This window comes from Littorina saxatilis, linkage group LG1, assembly GCF_037325665.1.
Source record: "Littorina saxatilis isolate snail1 linkage group LG1, US_GU_Lsax_2.0, whole genome shotgun sequence".
Classification (NCBI taxonomy): domain Eukaryota; kingdom Metazoa; phylum Mollusca; class Gastropoda; order Littorinimorpha; family Littorinidae; genus Littorina; species Littorina saxatilis.
This window is the reverse complement of record NC_090245.1, coordinates 43,090,869-43,118,848: the sequence shown is the minus strand read 5'-3', so window position 1 is coordinate 43,118,848 and position 27,980 is coordinate 43,090,869. Positions and strand designations below refer to the sequence as shown.

General features: G+C 41.7%; 2 protein-coding genes and 1 non-coding gene across 5 annotated transcripts; 1 reads left to right on the top strand and 2 right to left on the bottom strand.

Moving 5' to 3' along the window:
- The first annotated feature begins 51 nt into the window (after positions 1–51).
- Positions 52–19,495, top strand: LOC138970480 (protein pygopus-like). Of its 3 annotated transcripts, none has more exons than XM_070342944.1 (4): positions 52–220; positions 1,652–1,815; positions 14,999–15,555; positions 17,271–19,495. In XM_070342944.1, the coding sequence occupies exons 2-4, from the start codon at positions 1,692–1,694 to the stop codon at positions 17,430–17,432; spliced, it is 843 nt and encodes a 280-aa protein (XP_070199045.1). In that variant the 5' UTR covers positions 52–220; positions 1,652–1,691; the 3' UTR covers positions 17,433–19,495. The 3 variants fall into 3 exon arrangements, with proteins under 3 accessions (XP_070199045.1, XP_070199036.1, XP_070199051.1); XM_070342935.1 differs by having other exon boundaries at positions 52–282; XM_070342950.1 differs by lacking the exons at positions 52–220; positions 1,652–1,815 and adding an exon at positions 5,967–6,346.
- Trnat-ugu (transfer RNA threonine (anticodon UGU)) lies at positions 12,887–12,959 on the bottom strand. The gene has a single exon. It is a non-coding gene; the product is annotated as a tRNA-Thr (tRNA).
- A 1,286-nt stretch (positions 19,496–20,781) lies between the features above and the next one.
- Positions 20,782–27,621, bottom strand: LOC138970468 (uncharacterized; the record flags this gene model as incomplete). The annotated part of the gene is given in 7 exon segments (XM_070342930.1): positions 20,782–21,992; positions 22,927–23,053; positions 24,088–24,290; positions 24,639–24,687; positions 26,162–26,351; positions 26,594–26,798; positions 27,490–27,621. Coding segments are annotated over 7 exon segments (1,089 nt in total), but the record flags the coding sequence as incomplete, so codon positions are not given.
- Between the last annotated feature and the right edge of the window lie 359 nt (positions 27,622–27,980).

Genomic DNA, 27,980 nt, shown 5'->3' with positions numbered 1-27,980 from the left:
CATGTCATTTCTGAGTTCCGGCCTCCCCAACCCACATGATATACTGCCAACACTACCAACACTCACGTCGTACACGGACAAAGAATTTCATAGTTGTGAGGTCTTCTCTCTTGGCTTTTGTCTTTGCACATACAGTAGCCAGGGTAATGATTGTGTCGTTTTGAGACTAGATGTGAAGAATTCAGAATTGGTGGATTCTGCCACTGTATGACACTTGCTGGTGAGGCCAAAATTGTTTTTTTGTGTGTGCCCGTTTGACTGCTGGTGCGGAGATTTTAGAAGGTAGGATGCAATGCAGTTTTTTTGGTTCTTTTGTAACAAATCACAAGTTCAAGTTGCGCGTATAAATCGGTGTGTGTGTGTGTGCCGTGTGTGTGTGTGTGTGTGTGTCACGTGTTATCGGAAGGTGTGTTTGTGTGTTTGTGTGCGTGCGTACGTGTGTGTTGGTGTCAGTGCGCGCGCCGCGCGGCGCGTTTGTGTGTGTGTGTATGTGTGTGTGTGCGTGTGTCAGTGTGTTATCGGAAGGTGTATGTGTGTCTGTGTGTATGTGTGTGTGTGGGTGTGTAGAGCGATTCAGAGAAACCTACTGGACCGATCTTCATGAAACTTGACATGAGAGATCATGAGTATGACATCCCCAGACTTTTTTTCTCATTTTTTTAATGAAAATCTTTGATGACGTCATATCCGGCTTTTCCTGAAAGTTAAGGCGGCACTGTCACGGTTGAAATTTTGGTCAAGTAATCTTCGACAAACCCTGGACTTTGGTATTGCATTTCAGCTTGGAGGCTCAAAAATAAATTAATGAGTTTGGTCATTCAATTTTTCATTAGAATCGAATTCTCGCAAACAGATTTAAAATTAATTGCATCGTATTCTTCATCACACTCTGAATCTAACAATATATACATATGTCATGTTTACTTTTAAAATGTGATCACAATTAACGAAAATAGATTAATATAATTGGTCTTACGATTAAAATGTAAGAAGTCGATCCAAAAATGAGTTCATCTCATTCTGTATCATTTGCTGATTCCAAAAACATAAGACATGATAGGTTGTATTGAAAACAAGCTCAGAAAGTTAACAAGAATACAGAAAAGCGCGCTTTCCTCCTTAGCACAATACGCTTCCGCGCTATTCTGGCGTGTCAATTTCACTGCGTTTTGCACGTGGGAGGTGAGCGATTTCCTTCTCGAGGGGATAGACGAAGCTGTCCTGTCTTGGTGAAAAAATACAGTGCGTTCAGTTTCATTCCTTGAGTTCGACAGCTTGACTAAATGTAGTAGTTTCGCCTTACGCGACTTGTTTTCTCTGTGTTCTCTGTGTATGTATTGATGCTGTTATGCTGAGGTTTTGCTTGTCGATGCTTTTTCTGTCTCGATGACTTTTTACGGGTGCTTACTTGCATTTGCTTTGCCAGTTTCTTTTTTTTCTGTCTTTGCAATGCTTTTGTTTGTTGTGTTTCTGTGTATAGATGGGTGATTTTTGTGTGTGCTAGTTGCTTTATTTCAAGAAGATTAAAGTGACACAAGAATAACTAGAATCGGAGGTCAAGCAAGGAAGCAGTCAAAATGTTGATGCTTTAACATATATCCTCCCCGGAACTGGGACAGAAACTAATGATTGGTGTGACGTGTCCTAACAGTGTCATAAGGGCCTCAGAGTGGACGGTGTGACGTGGAAAGATGAACAGTCCCGCGCGCGTGGCCGTCCTTCCCCCAGCGTTTGCGGGTCGAACCTTCGGTGACACGCAGCTCAGGTATCCAGACTGCTGTCGCGGATCCGAATGTGGTGATACCAGATCTACAGGTAAAGCCTGCTCACCTACCTGTCTCTCTGCTCATCCTTTCCTTTGATCTATGCCGACTCATGCCAGTGTTAAGGGGTTTTGAGGAAGACGAGAAAGAGACAAATTGTGAATGGCTAATGGTGGAAATATATGTGATATCGAAAGGCGTCTCTCTTCCTTCCTTTCTTTCTTTCTTCCTTCCTTCCTTTGTTTGTTTCTTTGTTTCTTTCTTTTTTTTCATACTTTGTTTGTTTGTTTATTTGATTGTTGGTTGTTTTTTTGTTTTTGTTTTTGTTTTCCCATGGTTTTTTGTTTGTTTGTTTGTTTGTTTCTTTTCTTCTTTCCTTCTTAATTCTTATTCTGTCTTTTTTTCTGTTGGAGGAATAAAGTCATATTGTTTAAAGCGTCCACATTTAATTGTTGTTTTATGTATAGTCTGTGCTTCGAGCGACGAACAAAATCTATCTAATCGCTGAGAGTAACATTCTTGACACCCCCCCCCCCCCCCCCAAACTCATATTGTTTAAAGCGTCCACATTTAATTGTCGTTTTATATATAGTCTGTGCTTCGAGCGACGAACAAAATCTATCTAATCGCTGAGAGTAACATTCTTGACACCCCCCATGTTGATTATCTTCAGACAATGTCGCTCACACGTTTTGACAGTGTGCTTTGCCACATGCTGACAACCATAATATCGCTGCTTACAGCAATAAAAGACCTTTTTGCTATACAGTGAAACCCCTCTTTTATTGCCTTCAAAAATCTGAGATAATCAGGTCTTAAAATGGAGATAATATAATAATAATAATAATAATAATAATAATAATAAATGAGCATTTATATAGCGCAACATCATAACTTTACAATTATGCTCTTTGCGCTTGACACATTTAAAATTAAAACACAGTTATACAAGCATTTACATCTACATTCATAGTCAACAACGCTTAATTAAAAGCATACACCATCACACATACATTACAAAAGTAATGTAGAGAGGTTATGAACAGGTAATCTGCAACAATCAAGGTGTTAAAAAGGGGGAAGTCTCAGATCGGGAGGTTCCACTGTTGTATTATCTTAGCTTTACACAGCGTGACATGTCTGTCGGGTGTTTAAATGGCGCCGTGGTAGTCTGTTGTTTGACAAATGTTCATATCTGTGGTGACAGTCTGGGCCTTGCAGGCAATCACGTAGGGGAAGGGCCCCTAATATGGACCACTTTTTGTTTATTGCTGATAACTAGCTTGTTTTCGTGCAAAGAAGTTTCATTTTGTGTTTGGTAGTCCTTCTTTCTTAGGTTAACCGCTAGGCCTAATTAGAGTAAAATAGCTTTGATACACATTCAGCAAAAAATAAATACAGGAAAAATCACAAAGGGTCCATATTAGGAGCCTGGGCGCCTAATATGGACCAGCGAAGCGGTCTTCACGAATCACTGTAAAAAGCCCCTTATATTTCAAAATAACATGATACAACTTAGTGTACAAGTCAGCCTAATTAAAATATGCTCTAGATTTATCTGTTTCGGGTTGATGAGAGCATTATTTGAAGCACACCAGGAAACTAAAGAAGCTTATCAAAAACAGAGTGAAAATAAGTGAAATTATCAACTTCCACGAAAAGAAGACTTTTCGTTGCATTTTTTTTAAATCTCGAGGGCTAGTTATAGGTTATTACCAGCAAGCTTCTTAATGAATTAATGAAAATAGCCTTTAGCTTTTATTTTCTTCGATTTGTTAAAGGTGGTCCATATTAGGGGACTCGCACATACTTTGAGATTTTGCTATTATTTTTTGTTTGCAGTAGAAACTCGGGGTCAACACTGCTAAAATGTAACAAATACGGTATTAGCTGTCATATATAGCCATTTCTGTTTGATAAAAGCTTTGGCTGTAGACAGAAACGAGTCCGTTTTAGGCTGCAAATTTAGAGTGAACGCTGCCAAAAGTGAAAAAAGAGAAAAAGCCTAACGGTTTTGAGATTTGTGTTTCTGCAACTGTTTTGACATGTGCAAGTTATCCAAAGAGGGTGAATACAGCGAATAAAACTTTTTTGAGCGCTCTAGCGCCGTTAGTTGGTGGTGGTCCATATTAGGAGCCGGTCCATATTAGGAGCCCTTCCCCTACGTATCTATTTCTCATGGAAGAAAAGATCGCCATACCCATGATAGGCAGACACGGGCAGGCAGACAAACAGACATACCTGCGCGCTTCTGATCACATCTTCAAGACCAACTGTGACACAAGGGCCATCCCTCGTCAAAAGCTTTAATTTCAGAGCATCTGGTGCACATTTAAGTGCCGCAGGGGCGGATCAGTTGCTTTGTAAGGGGGGGGGGGGGGCACTTTGAATCGAAAGTGAATGTGATGGGCGCGAAGCGCCCGAATATGCTAGGGGGGTCCGGGGGCATGCCCCCCCGGAAATTTTTTTGGTTTATTTTCCTTCCAATTTGCAAAATAAACTTGTACACAACATAGCAGTCGACTCTTGTCAGTTGTAAACACTTACTCCCATTTGTGTGGGTTGGAAAAGGACTGAGCAATGGAACACTGAAGGGACAGACAGGATGCGTTTATAAGGTGATGGATGGTTACGGTAAATACATGTACGAATAACGAAGAGTTAAAGTTGAGTCAATTGAAATACGTTTTGTTGATGAAAGCCTGCGTCTACAAAGTTTAGGCGACACCGTGTGTATAAAACTATAAAATGCGCTCAGATGCTCCAAGCTCAAAAAGAAAATAAGGGCGCGCATGCGCAACAATTCAGCCAGACAGCTAGTATAGATATTCAACTGGTGATTAAAGGCGTATGCTGCGTGCACAGCGCACTTGCTTGTATCAAATGCATGAGTTTACGCTTCACTAAGCATTGTAAAGATACTGGTCTCTCTTCCCGTTTGAACCGTTTCAAAGTCATTATGGATCCACCCAGGAGCCCCAGCCCTCCCACCCCCCCCCCCTAAAAAAAAAAGAAAAAAAGTAGATAGATAAATAAATAGATAAATGAACAAATAAATGATAAATATCTCGCTGCACAGGACACTGCCAGGCGTTACTTTGGAATGTTGGTATGTGAAGGATGCTTGTATTTTATACTGTTTTAAGCCCAGACGCACTTTTTTTGCGGTTGAAACGGTGATTTTCTCTGACAGGTGGAAATCTGAAAACCTTTCTCAAGTATGCAACTGTAATTTGGTGTGTATCTCATTCAAGGACAGGTTAACCATTGCAACGTGACGTATGAATGGGATACACGCCAACTTCCTTTTGCGAAAGAGCTCCCCTCTGTCAACAACCCCGCCAAATACCTCGCCCCTTCCCCACCCCCACCCCCCATCGCCCCTCCCTGTTGCCACACCCATCAGACAGTGACACCCTCACCCCCCATTGCCCCTCCCTGTTGCCACACACACACACACACCAGGGGCGGATCACATCATTTTTAGGGGGTGTTTCCAAACAAATTTTAGGGACAATTCGACGACACGTTTAGTTGAGGGCGCAAAGCGTTCGAACCTTTTAGGGGGGTTTCTATGGGCATGCTCCCCCCCCTCCTCTCCCCCCGGAACATTTTGATAATAACATGGAAAACGGAGCAATTTGGTGCAATCTGTGCCAAGAAACTTCCCCTAATACACCTTCAAAAAAGTAAATTGAAGAAGACAAATTTGGATCAAAACGTGGCAAGGACAATTGTCCGATCTGGTGTAACCTGAGCCAACAAAATAACCAACTACTTTCTTAAACCGTCACTTAGAAGACAAAAGCCTTCTCCTAGGGGGGTCCGGGTTTCCGCCCCCCCCCCCCCCCCCCCAGCCGGAAAATGGAGCAATCTGGTGCAATCTGAGCTATCAGTTTTTCTTTATGTTCAAATTTAACACACACACACACACACACACACACACACACACACACACACACACGTTTTTTGGTCACATTTTTTTTGGTTAAAGACGGCAGGTATGCATGCCCGACACAATGTAGCGACTGTGTGCACGAACAACAAACAAGGGTCCATGTCAGTTGAACCCGAAGCCCACCATGGCCTGATGGCGGTTCCCGTGTAAGACCGCGTTTGACAGTGAGTGATAGGAGGCATAGCGAGAGGTGGCGTCGTGCGTTGTGTCACCACCAAACAGCCCCACTTGTCGTCATTTTATGGTAATTATATTTCGCGCAACAATATCAACGGAAGGGCTGACGAGAAAGGGCTCAAAGACTTGAAGACAGTGACGATTAAATACTGCCAGCAATTTTGCTACAAAGTTCAAGAGAGTGATGCTTGTGACGTTGTTAGTGTCTCACGGAGAAGATCTGGACTTTTATGAAATACGGTGTCAATTCGTCTAGCTTTGATTTAATGAACTGTGCCCGCAACGGTGCCGTGAGAGACTCCAGCTAAAACGCGTTGACAGCAACTGTCACTTGTTGCTTTCTGAAGCGAGCACCTGTAGTGCGTGTTTCATCGTGGAAAACACAGGGGACACAAACACAATTTACTGTGATTCGTACCGGTCCGGTGTGAAATGGGCAAAAAGAAAGGTAGGTATTATAACTCTTTGCAATGTGTGCGGTTGGCTGACTTCAACACGACTCTGTCACTACAATTTCACGCTGGTATGAGTGTCTGCCTTGTCTAATACCTAACTCTGTCATTTGTCTCAAGTCTCAGTGTTAGTTACGATGGGTGGTGTTAACTATTACACGTTCAGCAGTACTACAACACTTCTGTTTCCTTATATGCAAATCGTAAATTGGAACAAAAGCATCAGATTCGTGCTATGGAAGATTGTGATGGTTGCGAAAAGAAAAGGTTGTGCTAGAAAGCAATCCGGAATCACCTCATCCTACTTGGTCGCATACCAAAAATCAACACCCTGACTGCTTGCTGTGGTGAGTTGGAATTTTGTCATGAATATATTTTTGAGAAAGGAACCGATGCCATTTACTAAATTTATTCTTACTGTGACAGGGGAGGCTACCCCTCCTTTCACAGCAGACTCTGCACCCGAGTTGTTGGCCTTTAAGTCAACACCGGTTGATTGTGGAATTCTGTTTGTGATGGGGTCTGGTGGTTTCCGATTGTCTGTATGTTCATGGAAACCTTTCGGGTTTGCATAACAGTTTTATAGGGCTAAGAAATTGACCCTAACATTTTCAATCCTGTTTGATTGCACTTCGCCTCCCGAGGTGATCGTAGTGTTTCGGCACACGGTTACATTACAAAAACAACAACAACCCACTGGGGACAGAGAGGACTCAGGCTGCTCAGTTTTGGTATGTGACCAAGTGGAGGGATGGTTTTATTCCATGTCAAAGCCTGACTAGATCTGAAACGGTGTTACGAATTGTTTCCACGAAGCGGAGCTATACCCGTGCTTTTAGTTATGCGCTATAGAAATCTCCTTAATAAAAAAATTAAAATAATAAAAATAAAAAAATACCCGTAGAATAGTCATGCTCTAGCAAACACGTCTGGATTGTTGGATCGAATATTGTCTTTGCGAATTTAGGGTAGAGAGAACCTAAGCGAATGTTATTGGCTTAGTGCATGGTAAAATATGCACGGTGTTCATTGGTTGTCAAAAATTGAATAGTGTTCAAAACATAAAGGCAAACACTCGATGATGAGATTACAAATAGGATGAAGTGGTTGTTTGTGGTGACCTTGAAAAGTTTTGGTTTTGTTTGTTTGTTTGCTTGTTTGTTTGTTTGTTTGTTTGTTTGTTTGTTTGTTAGTTTGTAAGTTTGTGTGTTTGTTTGATATCAAAAATCAATTGCAAGAAGAAATGATCAAGCCGTGGTGAGTCTGCACGATGATGAATTAAAGATTGCAAGAAAACGATATTACACTGGTGATAATGTTCGATCATCTCAGACATCTGGTTGCTCTCAGATCTTCGTAGAACCAATATAATGTGAATGTCCGATTGTAATGTAATTATATTATTTTGATATGATAATAGTGATAAGTATACATAATCGATGTTGTAACTAACGGTGATCGGCTTTTTAATTACTCTGGTGTGACCTCTTCACTGACTGGGTTTTGTTCTTGTTTTTGTTACTGAATGATATTCTGATGAAAATAATGGTAACTATACAATGCAATTCATACTTTTTAAGAGGGGATTAGACGTCATGGTGATTTGAACCTAAATAGCGCAGACAGTAATGATAAGTTCTCACAGAAAATGTTCTAACTGTATTGGGAAGTCAGTGCGAGGAATGGTGCAGACACAAGAAGTCCTACCAGTAATGGTGTAGATAGTAAGTAAGGTCAGGGCAGCAATGGTACAGACCGTATTTTAAGAGGCACTACGAGGAATAGAGCAGACACACAAAGTCATGCCAGTTATGGTGTAGATAGTAATGCGAGGTCAGGGCAGCAATGGTACAGACTGTATTACGAGGCACTACGAGGAATAGAGTAGACACACAAAGTCATGCCAGTTATGGTGTAGATAGTAATGCGAGGTCAGGGCAGCAATGGTACAGACTGTATTAAGAGGCACTACGAGGAATAGTGCAGACACACAAAGTCATGCCAGTTATGGTGTAGGTAGTAATGCGAGGTCAGGGCAATGGCAGCAATGACCGTATAAGGAGTCTCAGTTTGCGAAGGATAGTGCAGACATGGAACTTCATTTCATAAATAGTGCTAGTATAGTAGTAATGCTGCAGACTTAAACAGAAATGGTGAAATGATTATATTGAATTGTACAGACTGTGATGTGAAATATATTGAATTGTACAGACTGTAATGTGAAATATATTGAATTGTACAGACTGTAATGTGAAATATATTGAATTGTACAGACTGTAATGTGAAATATATTGAATTGTACAGACTGTGATGTGAAATAATATATTGAATTGTACAGACTGTAATGTGAAATATATTGAATTGTACAGACTGTAATGTGAAATATATTGAATTGTACAGACTGAAATGTGAAATATATTGAATTGTACAGACTGTGATGGGAAGGCACGACAGTACTGGAACGGGCAAATGGCCTTACCAGGAATGTAGTGCAAACAGTAATTAGAAACCATGAAGGTAATGATCCAAGCAGACTGTGCTGTGAGAAGTTATGACATGAATATTACAAACGGCGAGAATGATGCAGACTGTAATAACAAGTCAGGATAAATAATAGTCAAGATTGTAACGAGAAAAACAAAACCCACAAAAACTACAACAACAAAACAATAACACCCATCAGATCATATCAAAATTAATGGTGCAGACTGCAATTAAGAGTCACAACAGCAATGGTGTAGTTTGTAATTGGACGTCATGACATTGAGGGCACAGGCTGTAATGGGGATGTCACAAAACGAACGGTGCATGCAAACATTGGTATGTCAATAATTGTAATGCTGCAGGCTGTAATGTGAAGTCAGCCATATCCAACACTGCGACGATAATTAAATAGTAGACGGTCTTTTTAATCAAAATCACAGCCGTCTAAGAACACTCTAAATAGAAGTGTTCTACTTTTGAACACATTTCTGTAACACTTTTTGAACACTTTGTGTCATAGTACATTGTGCTGCTAACAAAAGAGGCACATATTATAAACACATAGTGTTCACAGGTGTTACATTGAACAGTAGTCAATGCTATGTGTGGTACTTTTGCCAGTAGAAGTGTTCAAACTTGTTACAGAATGTTGTTCAACAGTGAAACACTTCTGTTTAGAGTGAACAAGCACCCGGGTACTGGAAAATGATAATGCATTGCTTTGTTTGCTAGCAATGACGGGGATCAACGCCAGTTCATTTAAAAATGTTGATGACATTCTGCTACAGCGTGTAACAATGCTCCCAGACAACCATGCCATTGTTAACAAGGGTATAAGACATGACAGCACCCGCGTGCCAGGCTAAACTTTAAGTTGAGAGCCGTCAACATGGATGAAGGTTTACCACAAACTATTCTGTTATGCATATTTCATGAGGAATCCTTCGTTCTCTTGTTGTCGACTCGCTGAGATGACGGCAATTATTATAAGTGTACACGTCGTTTTCATGTAATGTAATGTTTTCATGTAATCTCTTTGATGTAAGATTGTTCTCGTCTGCTTGAGCGGAAATGTTGAACAACCGCATAAAAGCTTCACCAGGTTTACCGCTGAGGCCAAGACGAAGGCCAGAATGTAGCTGGTACTTTATCATCTTTTTGTCTTGGCCTTGTAATATTTCTCGCCAGAAGCGTTTGTTTGTTTGTTTGCTTAACGCCCAGTCCACCACGAAGGGTGATATCAGGGCGGCGCTGCTGCCACACACAAGAGAGAAGTCGCAGCACAGGCTTCATGTCTCACCCAGTCACATTATTCTGACACCGGACCAACCAGTCCTAGCACTAACCCCATAATGCCAGACGCCAGGCGGAGCAGCCACTAGATTGCCAATTTTAAAGTCTTATGTATGACCCGGCCGGGGTTCGAACCCACGACCTCCCGCTCACTGGGCGGACGCCTTACCACTAGGCCACCGTGTTGCGGTCGCCAGAAGCGTGAAAATGAGTAAAATTGCATAAAGACGCAGTAAACCTCAACGGGCCGGGACATGCCAAGAACTCACGCTCACGCACGCACGCACGCACGCAGGCAGGCAGGCAGGCAGGCACGCACGTACGCACGCAAGCACGCTCGCACGGACGCACGCACGCACGCACGGATGCACACACACACACACACACACACACACACACACCCCTCACAAGAATTCCAGCACTTATCGTAAACCTGTGTATATTTGTTTTGGTTGTAATAGATGTGGTATTTGTCCTTTATTTATCTTGAAACTGTTTTTGCTTATAATCGTGAGGTTTGTTTCTGTTTATTACATACTGTTTGAACTTCCTGAGTGGGCCTGAGCACCTAGTGTACTTGTACGCATGCGGTTGGTGTTGAATGATGTTTGTTGACAAGAGGGAGAGATAATTCGTTTTTGTTGCCTGTGCTCTTTGTGTACATTTTTGTTTTTAGTGTGACGAAACGTTCGCAAACGATGGTAAAAGATCCTGTTCACAAGGTTTGATGCTGACATTGTTTCAGGTGCAAATAGATCAAAAGAAAAAAAGAAAACAAAACTTCCAGTATTCACAGTTTCTTTCATCAGACAGTTTTGTTGTTCAACTGACTTGTGCGGGCTTCTTGTCAAAAAGTGTTGCTTCAAGTCATGTTTCTGGGCCCATAGGTCGTTAATTTGTGTCCATCCCAGTCAGTGGTCACTACACCTTTCAAATAAAAGGTCCAGTGTTGTGGTAATCCAGCGCGGCTGCTGCCCCGCCCTGACTCCTTCCCGTCTCGCCCTGGTCTGATGAGCCATTCGGTGTCATCTGACGCCTTCAAGATCTTGTTATCTCCTTCAGTTAATGGGGACACTTCCTGACTTGGTCGACAACGATCTTCTTTTTTTTTTTGCATTCACCTTTGTCGTCGCTTTTACCAAAAACCAAGAAATGTGTATGGGTTCTGTTTGATATGAAGGGTTGAAAATGAAATGGTTTAAACTTTTCAGCACACGTTTAAGGTAAATGATTAAACACTTTGTCTTCATACGTTTTACCACTGATATATATATATAATTATATAACTCGATCATCTTCTACTGTGAGAGGGACGCGTGGCGTCAGTCATCTGAAAATGTGTGACGCCATGGACAAACTGTGGACAATCATGTGTTACTCGTGCATACACATTAAAGACTTATAATTTGGAAAGTTGCTCCCAGGGCGTGACTACATATTAGTAGAATGCACCCCCCCCCCCCCCCATGCCCGTCCCCACTCCACACGTCCTCCCATTCATTTTTGACCACCAACTCTGTCGGCTCTTTCCACCAAATTCATTATGCCTTTGCTAATTTATCGAAATATACCAAGTCTGTTGTCACTGAACAAGAACTCAAAGCTGTTGCTACTTTACTCTCCCAAAGATTGATCGTTTCCTGTAATCGTGACACCAAGACTCTCTAGACTAGCTAAACTTTCCGGTTTCTTTCGCAAAGTCGAGTTAAGTTAACTAGCAACTTCAACGACTTTCTCTGAAGCCGATTCTGTACACGTAGAGGCCAGTGTATATCGAAATTAAGCAGACGGTAGCTTTGCAGCGTTTTTAAGTCAAAGAAGTGGACACAATTTTAGCGACACTCTGCAACAGCAAACACATTTTTTTCAAGGTGGTATAGTATCCGCATATATATATCCACTGTGATAAATGTACAAGGAGAGACTTTTAGCTGATGCTCGGCTAGTGGTGTACGACTTGGTTTCACGGTCCTGAGAACAATAAATCTTGGGTTTGTACAATACATGGCTGTGGTAGACAGGAGAGGCGAACCTTGAGTCAGGGGACTGAAGGTTTTGACTACATTGTTGCCATTCTAGGGAGTCAAGTGGACTCACCACACAGGTACAGATTTCCGTTTCCAGTTTGAAACGAACATTTTCTGTGGTCTAGGGTTTTTGCTGCCCGGTGCCCGTCTAGAGATAAAGTAAGTCTGTTGAAAACGTTATTTTGTCTTTTACTTTTATTGTTTATTCTCTGGTCTTCGTGTTTTTGAAATTGCTTCCTCTGTCTCTCTGTCTCTGTCTGTCTCTGTACCTTTCTCGGTGCACTCTGTCTGTCTGTTTTGTCTCCCTGTCTGTCTGGCCGTCTTTCTGTCTCTGTCTGTCTGTCTGTCTGTCTGTCTGTCTGTCTGTCTCTCTCTCTCTCTCTCTCTCTCTCCAGTGCGACTGTTGCCATGTCATCATGAAATAAAATTGCACAAGGTTGTTTATCCGATCGACGCTATGCTACACACTTCTTTTTAGATTTAGTCAATTAGTAAATTTTAAGGGGCTTATTGTCCGTCAGGTCTTAATTGCCTATAATTTTATTGGACATGCATTGGTTTATACGATTCGAGTTTTACGCCCTCACGGCTTTTTGATGTATGCGTGTTTAGGTGGTATCAGCCATCAGCACTTATGGTAGAATGACCAAGATCTTTAACGTGCCATTGTGGTGACACGGGGGTGGGAGATGGATACCGTCTCTGGGTCTGCACATAAAGTTGACCCGTGTCCGTCCCGGCCCGGATTCGAACCAGCGACCTCTCGATCACAAGTCCAGTGCTCTACCACCTGAGCTACCCGGACCCAAGTTTTCACTAACTGTTTTAACATAGAGGGGGAATCGAGACGAGGGTCGTGGTGTATATGTGTGTGTGTGTGTGTGTGTGTGTGTGTGTGTGTGTGTGTAGAACGATTCAGAGTAAACCACTGGACCAATCTTTAGGAAATTTCACAAGAGAGTTCCTGGGAATGATATCCCCAGAATTTATTTTTTTATTTTTTTCGATAAATGAGGCGGCACTGTCACACCCTCATTTTTCAATGAAATTGATTGAAATTTTGGCAAAGCAATCTTCTACGAAGGCCGGACTTTTGAATTGCATTTCAGCTTGGAGGCTTAACAATGAATTAATGACTTTGGTCATTAAAAATCAGAAATTAGTAATTAAAATTATTATTTTACAAAACTATCCAAACACAATTTCATCTTATTCTTCATCATTTCCTGATTCCAAAAACATATCAATATGTTATATTCGGATCAAAAACAAGCTCAACAAATTTAAAAATATGAAAATTATGATTAGAATTCAATTTCCGAAATCGATTTAAAACCAATGTCATCTTATTCCTTGTCGGTTCCTGATTCCAAAAACATATAGATATGATATGTTTGGATTAAAAACAAGCTCAGAAAGTTAAAAAGAATAGAGATACAGAAAAGCGTGCTATCCAGCTCAACGCAACCACTACCGCGCTTTTCTGGATTGTCGATTTTACACACACACACACACACACACACACACACACACACACACACACACACACACACACACACACACACACACACACACACACACACACACACACACATAACAAGGTGTTCTTGTGTGTGAGTATGTGGGAGCGGCCGGGGTGCGTGCCGCGTACAGGCGTGTGTTCACATGTGTGTGTGTGTGTGTGTGTGTGTGTGTGTGTGTGTGTGTGCGCGTGCGTGCGTGCGTGCGTGCGTGCGTCCGTCTGCGTGGTGCGTACGCGCGTTTGTGCGTCAGTCTGTAAGTGTGTGTTTGATCAAGGGGGAGGGGAGACGTCGGTGTTTAATTAAGATGAAAACTCAGAAAAAAAACCCGATGAACGTGTAGTTAAGCCACCACTGTTCAGGAGGCTGAAGCAGTCAGCGGAAGGTTGTGTGTACGTGGCAGCCAAGTGAGACAGGATTCTTTCGACCACTTGTCACGTCACCACTACTTGCCTTACTCATCCATTATCGTCTTCGCAAGAAAAAAATGTCTGAGGCGGGATGGGGGTGGGGATTGGAGGAATGATTAGTGGTTACTCTTGACAAGACATCCTGTTTACACTGCATAATTCACTAGAAGTTGACTCTTTTTCGACAGAAACAATGAACACATTTTGTTTTTCTCTGATTTTTTTTCTTTCTTTCTTTCTTTCCTTCTCTCTTTCTTTTGTTCTTTCTTTCTTTCTTTCCTTTATTGCAAGACTGTGGAGGGTCATACACGAGTTTGCATGTGTGAAAAATGGTGTGGGGATGAGATGGGTCTGCTTGTAGTAAGCTTATTTGACAGCGAGCCTCTCCTCGCCTGCGCTGTATTGCGCAATGTCAAATATACATGTATGTGGCTATTACGTTTACCGTTAACGTTAATCACGAGTGACTTGAAGTCGGTATTGTTATCATTCCACGCGTTTTCATTCATGACAAACTTAGTGCACACACACACACACACACACACACACACACACACACACACACACACACACACACACACACACACACACATACACACACACGCACACACCGTAAAACACACACACCGTGACACACACACACACACACACACACACACACACACACACACACACACACACACACACACACACACATCGGATAGGATACTTTTAAATAATACAAATAATGCATAATATTTATAAAGCGCGTGTGTCCAAGGTTTAAACCCTGCAAAGCGCTGTACAATCATTGGGGGATGCAAACAATAACATAACATTATTTACAGCGCAATCACACACATGTCTATGAATAACGCATTGCACTATAATTTGTATATTGATATGGTTGTTCCTTGTGTTCTCCCTGTGTGCAGGCAAGGGCGGCGGGTCAACGCCCAGCAGGACCAACACAAACGCCACCAACGACGTGGACGCCACCTACTACAACCTGCAGCCGCCCCCCTCACGCACCAGCCACAGTAACTATAGCAACGACGGCCTAGCTCAAGGTCAAGGTCACGCCCAAGGTCAGCAAGCCCTGCAGCAGCCGGCGAAGGTCAAGGGGAACACCGCGGTCGTCTCCTCCTCCTCCTCCGATTCCTCCTCCTCCTCCTCCACCACGAGTTACGAGGGCGAGAGCGTCGGGGGGCACCTGGCCCTAGTGCCCCGCCCCCCGCCCTTTAACCCCTACATGATGGGCATGCTGCCCCCCGGAGCCTTCCCCAGCCCCTACGGGTATCAGCCCGGCGGCGGTCCCCCTGGGGGTCACCCCGGCATGATGGGGGGACAGATGATGCTGCCACCCCCTCACGGAATGATGGGGCCCGGGATGGGCGGTCAAATGATGCATGGGGGAGGTGGGGGTGGCGGCGGAATGGGACCCCCTGCCCGTTACCTGCCCCAGGAGGACGGACACATGGTGGACGACAGGGTGAGTTGTTCTTTGCTTCAGACTGACCTTAAAGCCGAACTTCCGTCTCCAGGAGACAAAGCCTTGCCGCTGTAGAAGAAAGGCCACAGCTATAGATTTAGCATTGCGGGCGACACTGAATGTATCAAAGGCACAGGAAAACGGAGCTACATCTGTCGCGCCCGCGATGGTGGCCTTTAACTGAGGTCGAAGTTGACTTCGCAAAGTGATTTTACCAAAAATTCAGTGCCAAAGCTTCGTCAGTTCATGCAGCGAGTTTCGTGATGCAGTCTTCGCGAAATCGACTTTGCCTTAGTAAAATCGGGTTTTAGTGTAAAAAAACTGATTGGTGTGAGTGATATTCGTGACTGTGAGAATGTTTGACGGCTAGAAAACGGTTCTGCGCGTAGTTTGACTTGAGGGGTAGGGTTAACCTCTTGCATTCAGCAGTGATGATATCGATGGAACTCTTTATTCCTATTGATAATCAGGAACAATTTCTCAAAAATCTCTATGTACTCAGTATGTGAGTGTGTGTGGGGTGGGGTGGGGGTGGGGGCGTGGGGGTGGAGTGTGTGTGTGCGTGTGTGTGTGTGCGTGTGTGTGTGCGTATGTGTGTGCGTATGTGTGCACATGTATGTGTGTGTATGTGTGTGTGTGTGTGTTTGTTTGTTTGTTTGTTTGTTTGTTTGTTTGTTTTGGGGGGGAAAAAAAGGTCTCTGTTCTTTGGAACAAAGCCTCTCACGGCTGTCCGAGTACAGCAGTATTTCTCGACACTCAAACAATATGTCCACTGTTGTCTGTGACAACTTTCAGTGTTCGTCTGACTAAGCGACGTCGCTGTGGTTATTTGTCGGTCGCCATCATGACATGGTGTCATGGCTGCAGACGTCCAACAGCGGAACAGAATAATGATGGTAGTAGGGTGTGGTGAACATTTCTATATCAAATGCTTCCCATACCCGTCCCCACTTATTATCTTCCTGCAGAGGTACACTTGATAAACACATATCGTTCCCAAGTGTTCATTTGAACACTAGTGAACACTATGTGTGCTACTTTTGCCAGTACTGAAACTATATGTACTATGTCGCAAAGTGTTCAACACTTGTAACAGATTAAAACGTGTTCAAAAGTGGAACATTTCTGTTACTTGAAGTGTGATGTGGAATGGATCGACTTGCGGACATTTTCTGTTCTCGATATCTTGTACACGCCCTGTTATGATACTCTAAGTACATTTTCGTGATACTTATAGCGGACATTTAATAAATTATGCAGATTAGGCGATGAACATTAGATTGTTCATTGTCGTGATAAAGCGTGAATAACTTATTAAAATATAAGTCTCCTTATACTGTTGCTTGCAGTTGGAGCACTTTCACTGGGAAAAGACGCCTCTGGTGATGGAGCACCCCTGTATATGACAGTCTTACCCTCCTTGCATTATTGCTTGCAGTTGGAGCATCAATTAAATTTTCACTCGGCAAAGACGCTTCTGGTGATGGAGCAGCCCTATATGACACAGCCTAACCCTCCTTGCAATGTTGCTTGCAGCTGGAACACTTTCATTCGGCGAAGACGCAGTTGTTTTTATAAGAACAGTAAAAATTTGATTCTTGAGTCTTTCGTCTTTCTTGCAGCTGCATGGAACATTTTCATTCGGCGAAGACGCTTCTGGTGATGGAGCACCCCTATATGACACAGTCTAACCCTCCTTGCAATGTTGCTTGCAGCTGGAGCACTATCACTCGGCGAAGTCGCCTCTGGTGATGGAGCACCCCTCACTGCGGCAGTTCGTCATCTTCATGGCCATCCTCTTTGTCCTCGGCCTCGTCGCCCTCATCGTCATCGCCATCTATTTCGGACGTACCACGCAGACCAGCTGGAACATCTGATGACCACTGCCCGTGAAGTGCGTGTCCAGCGTATTGACATATCTGACCATATCCGTGTTTCATGGCACGCAGGGTCCCAGTTATCTGGACTGGGGTGCAGGAGAAAGTTACCAACCGAGTGCCGGGGAGCCAGTTGCAGCGTCTGATTGGTCCATTAGAATCACAAATAAACAAATATCAATTTCAACCACTCCGCTCACCCCGCGGTTGGCTCCCACTCGATTGGTAACTTTTTCGTGCATTTTCAGCCTTTGGTTCTGAGTCTGGAACAGGTGTTTATAGGTAATAAAACGCGGGAGGGCAGAAAAAAGCAATGGGCGTACAATAACTGCACCGCAGACGCAGAGGCCTAACTGATAAGTATGTCGTTTCAATACAGAGATGAGGGCTAACGATTGTGATCTAGATTAGATTGGGAAGGCGCTACTATTGGCATAACTAACGAAAATCTTTGGTTGTGCATGGCCCTGACTTTTCTCCTGGCTTTAAGTTCCTCAGTGAACTAGGTCTCTTTAACTAAGCATGATTTCGGTCACGTCTGTTACTTCCGATTGTAGAGATGAGTGTGGGCGATTAGAGACAGTACAACATACTCGTATGTGTATAGAAACAGATATTTCAATGAATAAGATATATGTTTATTCTCAGCCGCAAACGAAGGCGTAGGTGTAGATGCATCGACGATGGTAAATCCTAGCATTAGTCTGTCTGCTTGGCAACTTACTCACCTAAAATCTGCATTTAATTTTTAGACGCACAGAAGACTATATAACTATAGCTCAAGGAACATCTTTCGGATGGATGAGACGAAAAACCGAGGTCCCTTCATGTACACTACATTGGGGTGTGCACGTTAAAGATCCCACGATTGACAAAAGGGTCTTTCCTGGCAAAATTGTATAGGCATAGATAAAAATGTCCACCAAAATACCCGTGTGACTTGGAATAATAGGCCGTGAAAAGTAGGATATGCGCCGAAATGGCTGCGATCTGCTGGCCGATGTGAATGCGTGATGTATTGCGTAAAAAAATTCCATCTCACACGGCATAAATAAATCGCATAAAATAAAAAAATAAAAAATAAATAAGTAAATAAATCCCTGCGCTTAGAACTGTACCCACGGAATACGCGTGATATAAGCCTCATATTGATTGATTGATTGATTGAAGGAACATTAAAAAGTCATTATTTACGGCACGTTCCTTCCCGTGTTAACGATTCGACTCACCATCTCAGATCGGGTCGGGCTTTTAGGTGAGCAACAACAAGGCGCCATCTCTCCACTTGGACACATACTAAAACTCAGCATCCCGCGTGCTTTCTGTGCAGAGTAAGATTTTATGTTTAACTGAATTAAATTCTATTGGTAACCCTTTAAAATGATTCATGAAAAAAAGTATTACTCTTCGCAAGAAGCAGTCAGGATGTTGATCAGTTGTGTTATATGTGTCCAAGAGATGGGATATTATTTTCCTGTGTAAAAGCCTGGTCAGAACTGAGATTGTGAGCGGAACTGTTTTCATGGGAAGGGCTGTGCCCATAGCGTACTCTACGACAGATCGCCATGGCTGTGCCTTATTGGAATGGAAAATGTTTGGCATGCCGAAGTTGACAGAATTTCACTGACATTGCCTGGACTTGTGTTGTAAAAATGCGATTTTCTTTCCAAGTTTTGCAAGACTGGAATGTTGTAAATACAATGTTGTATTCAATTTCTATTACGTGGTTCTAAGACTAAAAGATATTATACTGGCTGCGATTTTATTTTTTTTTGTTTGGAAGTGACAGTTCTCTGTTTGTGGAATTTGCACACTCGGACAAATGTATGTATTGTATGCGTGAGTGGTGTTTGTACATATTTGCGTGTGTATTCATCTTACTCTTCATATTTTATCTTGACCTGGGCAGAGCAGAGGCTCATGGTTTCCGTACAACTTTCTGCCCATCACAGAAATGTGGGCTTTGAAATCTTGGCGAGATTTCGAATTGCTGCACTGCTTGGGAAACAAGGAAAACGTAACATATTTTTTATTTAAGCAATTAAAGCAAATCTAGTCCATTGCATGTCTTGTTGATGTACATCTACTGCTCGGAGAGAGAGAGAGAGAGAGAGAGAGAGAGAGAGAGAGAGAGAGAGAGAGAGAGAGAGAGGAAGGAGAGAGAGAGAGAGAGATAGAGAGAGAGAGACTGGCAGGCAGACAAAAGAGAGAGAGAGAGAGAGAGAGAGAGAGAGAGAGAGAGAGAGAGAGAGAGAGAGAGAGAGAGAGAGAGAGAGAGAGAGAGAGAGAGAGAGAGAGAGAGAGAGAGAGCGGCAGGGAGTACATACACACACACACAAAGCAAAACTGCACCACTTCTCAACTAAAAACGATAGCACACGGTTGAAATGACATATTTTAATCTTTCATAGCGGATCACACTAGCTTACAAATCGTTCATGACAAATGTCACATCCACTCTTTTTCATTCCACCATACAGAAAGAGAGAGAAAAACAAAACAAAAACGTCCAACAGAACAAAAGAAAGGCCCCCCCCCCCCCCCCCACATACACACACACAAATAAAAGAAAGCACAATTACTTTAAATAGACTAGTGTAGAAATCACATCTGCAGATTAAAAAAATGTGTGTTAACAGAAAATCTTTAAGCAGTATTTTACAAAAGTTAAAGAAACTTCCCCTTCAGATGCTGGCATATCGATCTTAATCCTTATGCTGGTTGTCGCGACATATGTCGCGCTACTTTACGTATACTGTCACCTGGCTGTCACGACATATGTCGCGCTACTGGCTCAGTCTGTTTGGTCGGTTCCGATTACCTCCCATGGATGCGAAAACCTATATGACCGTTTTTCTTTATTTTTCTCTCTGTTAATTCACCAGTGGCTATGTAACATGTGTTACAGAATTGCACCAGTGTAAGGGTTAACAGACTGCTCACTCTTGACTTCGTGTCACTGAAGAAGACCCTTCCAATCAATGGATCTGTGCAAGGAAGAATTATGACAGTATTTGGGTCCCATGTTGGGGAGGGGGGGTCAGAGAAAGAGACTTCTGTTCGATCATAATAATTTAGGACAGAAGAATCATTAGAACTTGCTGTTCACACATTTTATCAACTTAGTAAAATCATTAAGTGAAATAGAGCAAGAAAGAAAAGAAAAACACATGCAGATACATGTATACCTTCTTTCTTCAATCAGAATACACACTGATAAAACATAAAACATAATAAAAGACAAACACACTAAAGACATAAACAATCACACACACACACATGTGTATCTCTTGTGATAGTAAGCACTGCACCATAAAACTGACCTCATATAACTCATGAAAGCCCAGAGGATTTATATCTTTTTTACTCTTCAGACGTCTCTCAGCACCAGTCCTTTTGTCCTCAGTAATCATTCAGACACATCAGAATATCAGAAGACAAAGTTTTTACTGTGTTCAATCTCAATTTCAATCCATCAACATGCGCACAAAACAGCTAATGTCTCGGTTTTCACTTACACTCGGCACACTCACAAAAAGCCAAAACCCAAGGCTTTCATTTAGAATTATCCTTGACAAGCTCCAGCCCAAAGGTTTCAATCTTTCCAATTGACTATAAATGTTCATCAACAGCAAACAGAGCGAATACAACAACACAGAAACATGAAACCACATAGCTGAAAGTGTGCACACACAAAAGGCTGATGTCAACTCTCTTTGCGATGACCAGGAGATGCAGACACACTTTGTGTGCTGGAAAGTAAAATCTCAAATTGTATGTTAAAATCATAAAGGTTGCCCCCACTGAGAATATCAACATTCTCAATTTTGTCTGCTTTAAAATTAAATGACTGATGAAAATCATGACAAAATGAGCAATACACATAGTCACCACAATTGATGTTCTCGTTTTTAAGCCATGCACAGCTTCAGTAAGAAAACAACTGACAAGGCAGAGACACCTTTTCTTGATTTGTGTAACTTTGTAGAAGAAAACCGTAGATTTTTGGCAAGCAAGCCACCACAAGTTCCAAAGGTGTAGAGTACAAAGAACTAACAGATCATGAAAGCAAATGTCCCCAAGAACTTTTTTTGGGCCGATTTCCCATTCGTGTTTCAAGGTGAGAAATTCCAAGCGGTATTTCACACTTCTGACAATGAACTTCACACGCTCTTACGCACACACAAACGAACCCACACATACTCGGCCACACACACTCAGCCACACACACTCAGCCACACACACACACACACACACACACAGGCACAGACACACACATTCCCTGAAGCCCAATTTTATCACCTCACCACACCATATCCAATCCGTCACTTACAGTTACACAAGTCTGCACACGTACCACCCTCATCCTCAACACAATCACACCCCATTCAGATCCACGTCGGTAGGCATGACATAATCATGCATGGCGTACTTCCACGTCCATAGTCTAGCAATTCTCTCAAACTCTGGCTTGGCAAGCTGGTGAAGGGCCCCAATCTTGGGTTCCATACACACGTGACAGTACGGGTCTGTTAGTAGAGACTGGATACTTATCAACACCTGCAGAGAAAACAAACAGCGTATTCAGAAATGACTTGCAAACAAAGCATGGTTCAAGGCAGTACACGAGAACACACCTACTAACACCCCCTAATATTAAGACCTCCCCTTTTTAGGACTTTGCTTTTTCAGATTTTGTGTTCATAACCTCTGCAAATTCTCCTCCATTTTAAGACTCCCTCCTTTTTACATTCAGTCAATACTTGACTGAATGATTTCACGAGAGCGGAGGGTGAGGTTTATATAATCTCCCTCCCTGTGTCTGTTGGGTGTGTAATGAGAAACTACCAAACAAATGTTTATGAAAATTGATGTTCACAATTTTGATAGCATTTGCTTGAGTGCTTTTTCCTTGATTTTTGATAGGGCTGTTTGATGATGCCGTAAAAGTTAAGGCTGCACTGTCACGGACCCTTTTTTAGCATCAATTTTCTTAATTATTTTTTGTATCTTGTATCTTGTATCTTGACCTGGTCCGAACTCTGGGATTGCATTTCAGCTTGGTACCTTACAAATTTGTTTATGAAATGTTCATTCAAAATTTGCTGAATTTGACTTTGCCCAATTAATTTGAGGCTTAATAAACATCATTTCCATCCAAATAATGCACCCACAATCTGGAGTTGCACTGGATCTGCAGCCAAGACTTTTGGCCAGAAATTCTATTACATGTATAATCACTGGAATCTTCAGGAAACAATGAAAATTGACGTTTAGTGAAAAGAAATGAAGTGTTATCGGCAGAGAACATAAGTGTCAGCTTTATACCCTCGGGGCATAGTGACCAAGAGTGAGGAAACCAAACAAATAACAAAACGTTTCACAACAGGTAATCATAGCAAAAGGTTCAATTACACAAACGTACACATGATCTAATATTAAATACCTTCAAAAGAAGCTAAAAGGGTCATACACAAGTTAAAAGCTGTCTCACCTTTGAGATGGTAAGAGCCAGGCTCCAGTTGTGATGTATGGAATCCAAACCAACGTCGCCATGGCGACTGATGTTGGGATGGAAAATCTTGGTGATGAATCTGACTTTGGGCGGCCGCATGGGATAGCTGTTAAGACCATCAAAATAAAATAAATAAAATTGGGGACATTTCTGATAGGCATCTTATGCCATGTGCAAATGAGTGCAGATGATTTCTTCAGCACTTTGAGCCAAGACAGGTGATATGCATAAAATTGTGGGTATTTACAAAGAATCAACATCTGCTTTATTATAGTTATTTAAGTAATGAAAGGAGGAAATCTTTCATATCCCTTGAAAAAAACACAAAACAAGAAAAATGTGGACTAGTTTCAGACTCAGACTCTTTCTTCCCCCCCCCCCTCCTCTCTCTCTCTCTCTCTCGCACAAACATACACACACACACACAAGCATGCACACACAAAAAAACAACGACAAACAACAACCCATCCTGAACTCAGGTAAAATGAGTTACTTCCCTTCAGGGTCTCATTTATCCCTGACAGGATGCCTTTGTTTTCCTTCTCTGGAGAGGAAATCGATTTTTTTTACATATGTAGAGGTTTTCGTAATGTGTTATTGATATAAGCAGATTCGCGATCGTCGATAATGATTTTTCATGAAATTGTGTAATTTTTAAAGTACAAAGGAATTGATATGTAAGACAGTTTCAAGCAAGCTATCTTTCGCGGGTGTATTTACTGTGCAAACAACTCTAAATATGGCAAAAGTGTCACGTGATAATCAACTTTGGCTACGAAGCAGACGACACTTTTTTTCCGTAACCAGTTGGGAGTGATGCAACAATATCACGGTCTCCTTCCCACAGTAGTCTCAACATTTCGACTTGTTTTAACCTTAGAACGATGTCTTTATCATAACTGTGAAGAACAGAACGGAGATCACTGTCGAAGTCGGCTAATCTGCAATCACTTTCGTCTCAGTTCGTCTATTCTCAGAAACATTAGCGAAAAACATGGGAGATAACTCTGTATTCTTATTTTGATAGATTCTGCGCAGTTATTATGCACTCGGTCAGAGAGATATGCCGGCGATACGGCATGGACCGATGATGATCAGAATGACAACAACCCAGCACTGACAGCAAATGAAGAAAATCACCTGTGAGGTATTTGCAGGTACAACAGAAATAGTCCTCCCTCGTACGGACTTCCCTGGGGACCGGTGATGGACGCCTGCCAGTGACAGCAGTGACGATCGAGGGGCGTGGCCTGAATGCCCTCGGGCGGATCTGACTTCAGCGTTTTGAGTTCACTTCGCAGCCGCCGATGTCGCCATGAGTTTTCTTCTATTGGGGGTGTGCTCTGAAGAAAATGAAGTTGAAAGGAAAATCATATTACAATGTTTCTGTATGGATCTTAATTTGTACAATATAGTTGAACACCAACTGTCTCTGACAGAAATATCGTGCTTTCATGATCTGAGAATGAGATCAAACTTGTCAATGAACTTCCCATCAAATAACAAAACCACTTCAATTTCATATTAATCAAACTTTAAGAGATACATGTATAACGAATGCACATACAAGAGTTCCTTTCTTGCCTTTCTGACTCTCATTTTTGTTTTAATGTTTCTTTCTCTCCTTGAAACAGCCTTAAAATCCAAACTACATGTATCTATGTGTGAACATTACAGCATATTTTTCTTACCTGCAACATCATACTTTCCAGACAGTAGCGACAGGGAGAGCTTCTCAATCTGAAACAAAACAGGCGATACATGTACAACTCAATATTTTCCCAAGTTACAAGTTACAAGTTTTTATTAGTCCATAACCCCTGGGGGCATTTTGAACAATAAATACAATCAATACAATCATAATATATATTAATATAGCAAATAAAAAAATAAAAAAATTATGAAAAACTGTTACAAATTCTATTAATAAAGTCCAAGATATTCTTTAGCAATTTTTTTTTCTTAGTAGCAAACAACTTTTTAAATTTAAGTGCATTAGGTTTTTTCCAATAGTAAGGTGGTAACAACTCAGCTCTTTCTTCTTTGAAAAAATCACAGACAAATAAATAATGGAATTCATCACCTATGTCTTGTGATACACATTTGGTGCAAGTTCTTTCTGACCTCGGGATGTTAAGATAACGTTCTTTCTGTACATGCAAATTGTTCTTTAATGTTCTAAACTTCATCATTGAAACACATTGCTGATATGGCAGGTGTGTGACATAGTCTTCACATGCAAATATATCTTTAAACATTCGATAATTCCAAAACATATTTTTTGTTCCAAATTCTGTAAACCATTTATGGATATACTGGTCATACAAGCTTCTTTTTACTTTCGTTTTAAACCATGCGCTTGAGTATTGAACATTTTCTTGAAAAGTCCAAAGGCCAGAGAGACCAATTTCATTTAAGGTTTTTTCAATAAAACATAAATAATTAGATTCAATCATCTTGTTGATATACAATTTATAAGTAAAGCAATACACAATACTTGAAAATTTATTTTTATGAATAGGACTAATCAGTTTATACCAATAGCAAAGCATTCTACATTTCATATTAACATCTAATGGATATCTTCCAAGTTCACCAAATATCATAGCATTTGGAGTTGATTTTCTTAGTGGAATAGCACTTTACAACGCAATACATGTACATGTACTTCTCCAAAAGGGAATATGATTTTACAACTCTATACTTCCCCAAAGTGAAATGGCACTTTACAACTCAATGCTTCCCCAAAGTGAAATGGCACTTTACAACTCTATACTTCCCCAAAGTGAAATGGCACTTTACAACTCTATACTTCCCCAAAGTGAAATGGCACTTTACAACTCAATGCTTCCCCAAAGTGAAATGGCACTTTACAACTCTATACTTCCCCAAAGTGAAATGGCACTTTACAACTCAATGCTTCCCCAAAGTGAAACGGCACTTTACAACTCTATGCTTCCCCAAAGTGAAATGGCACTTTACAACTCTATACTTCCCCAAAGTGAAATGGCACTTTACTGTTTACAACTCTATACTTCCCCAAAGTGAAATGGCACTTTACAACTCTATACTTCCCCAAAGTGAAATGGCACTTTACAACTCTATACTTCCCCAAAGTGAAATGGCACTTTACAACTCTATACTTCCCCAAAGGCAGGTAACACAAAAATAGCTGAGAAGACAGAGAAAGGATGGAATTGGAAAAGGTGCGTACAGTTCTGAATAGATAGCTCTCCAGCAGTGCACTTTGTACTGGGGCTGAAACAGCGGCCACCGTAGACTGATAAAATGTTTCCACTTTGACTGGGACATCTCTGCGTCCAGAATCTGTCGCCACCTCTGGCACACCTGCCCTGCTGTCCACTTGGAGATATCGTCAAGGTAACGGAAGACCACCAGCAGCACTGAAAGAGAATCAACCTGAGCATTATTCTATTGTGGACGACTGGATGATTGTGAAAATGACGGAGTGATTGCGTAACTTTGAAGTACTGTATCGACTGCTAAAAACCACACACACACACACACAAACACACTCACACACACACACACACACACACACACACACACACTCTCTCTCTCTCTCTCTCTAAAACCTCCAATTGATTCCAACTTTTCTTCATCCAGGCCACAGGACTCAACTTACCCTCAGGTGGCAAAGAATCCACGAGCCCTTCTGGAACCTGATCACGTTCTCGCGGTATCGTCAAATTGCTGATTCTCTCAGCCAGCCTGTCTGTCTTGTGCACAACATGCTTCGTCACGCGACTTGCACCCTCAGCAGCACTGCTGGCGTAAAAATCTGCTTCTCCAACTGGTTCCTCATTGCCTGAGTCATCTGAGTCTGCTTTCTTCAGAGAAAAACAAACAAAATACTGTGTAATAACTAATATGTGAAGCACCCTTATATGGCCAAAAAGCTGTGTTCATGCAGCCAGACACAGCTTACTTAAGTCACATTTACATTTACAGATTTATGTTATTTTATACATGTATCGCCAAAAGCAAGAGAAAAGACAAGAATGCTGCACAAGTATTATGACTATGACGGGCTAACATTTAAAGCTGAAAGCTGATTTTGCTTAGCCTGACCTGATTTGAAAACCAGCTGACACTGTCATTGTCACAGCAACAGCTTTCTTTCTTTCTTTATTTGGTGTTTAACGTCGTTTTCAACCACGAAGGTTATATCGCAACGGGGAAAGGGGGGAGATGGGATAGAGCCACTTGTCAATTGTTTCTTGTTCACAAAAGCACTAATCAAAAAATTGCTCCAGGGGCTTGCAACGTAGTACAACACAGCAACAGCGGCTACGTCAAATGTCCTAAAAGCTTCTGCACATGTAGTTTATTTTTTTAACCGTACATGTAATCAGATTATCTACCATTTTACCAATTAAGGCCACGATACAAAAAAGCTTTGCAGAGCATAAGCACGGAAAAAGGCCCACAATGTTAACCCAAAAAAGGAGAACAAGAAATAAAAGAAACAAAATGAAAGGTATACAAACAATCCATTATGTGACACCATTTTGTACGAACCTCTGTGTACACTTCCCCCTCTCCATCTTCCTTGTTGATGTCCACAGAGAAGAGAAACAGGTGACATGTGCTGCAGACAGGCTGACCATAGTTCTTTCCAAAGAAACCATTGCACATCATGCAACGATCATACTGAAAGTAAACACACTTAAGAGTAGGACTCAAAATTCATGGCCAATTTAAAATCAAACCCTAATATACTACTACTGGACTAAAGTCATGCAGATACATGATGTATGGGGCATATTTTCCAATCATTTATCTTCAGTGATTTTAATCCAAATTCAAATGAAATTCCATGCCATTAACTAAGTAATGTTGTCATTCATGAACTTTCTTCACTGTATATATTTGTATACAGCTACATGTACACATCTAGTGTCTACACCTTGGAAATGAAACAAAGAGGGAACCAACTATGGCCTTGGTAAAGGGGATCCTTTTTTCTTTTAACATCTGCCTTTAAAGTGAAAAAAAATCTTGCTGAAAGA

Coding starts and splice junctions, on each gene's coding strand:
- LOC138970480 (XM_070342944.1), top strand. CDS start 1,692: ATGAACAGTCCCGCGCGCGTGGCCGTCCTTCCCCCAGCGTTTGCGGGT. Junction 1,816..14,998: donor TGGTGATACCAGATCTACAG/GTAAAGCCTGCT, acceptor CCCTGTGTGCAG/GCAAGGGCGGCGGGTCAACG. Junction 15,556..17,270: donor GACACATGGTGGACGACAGG/GTGAGTTGTTCT, acceptor TGTTGCTTGCAG/CTGGAGCACTATCACTCGGC.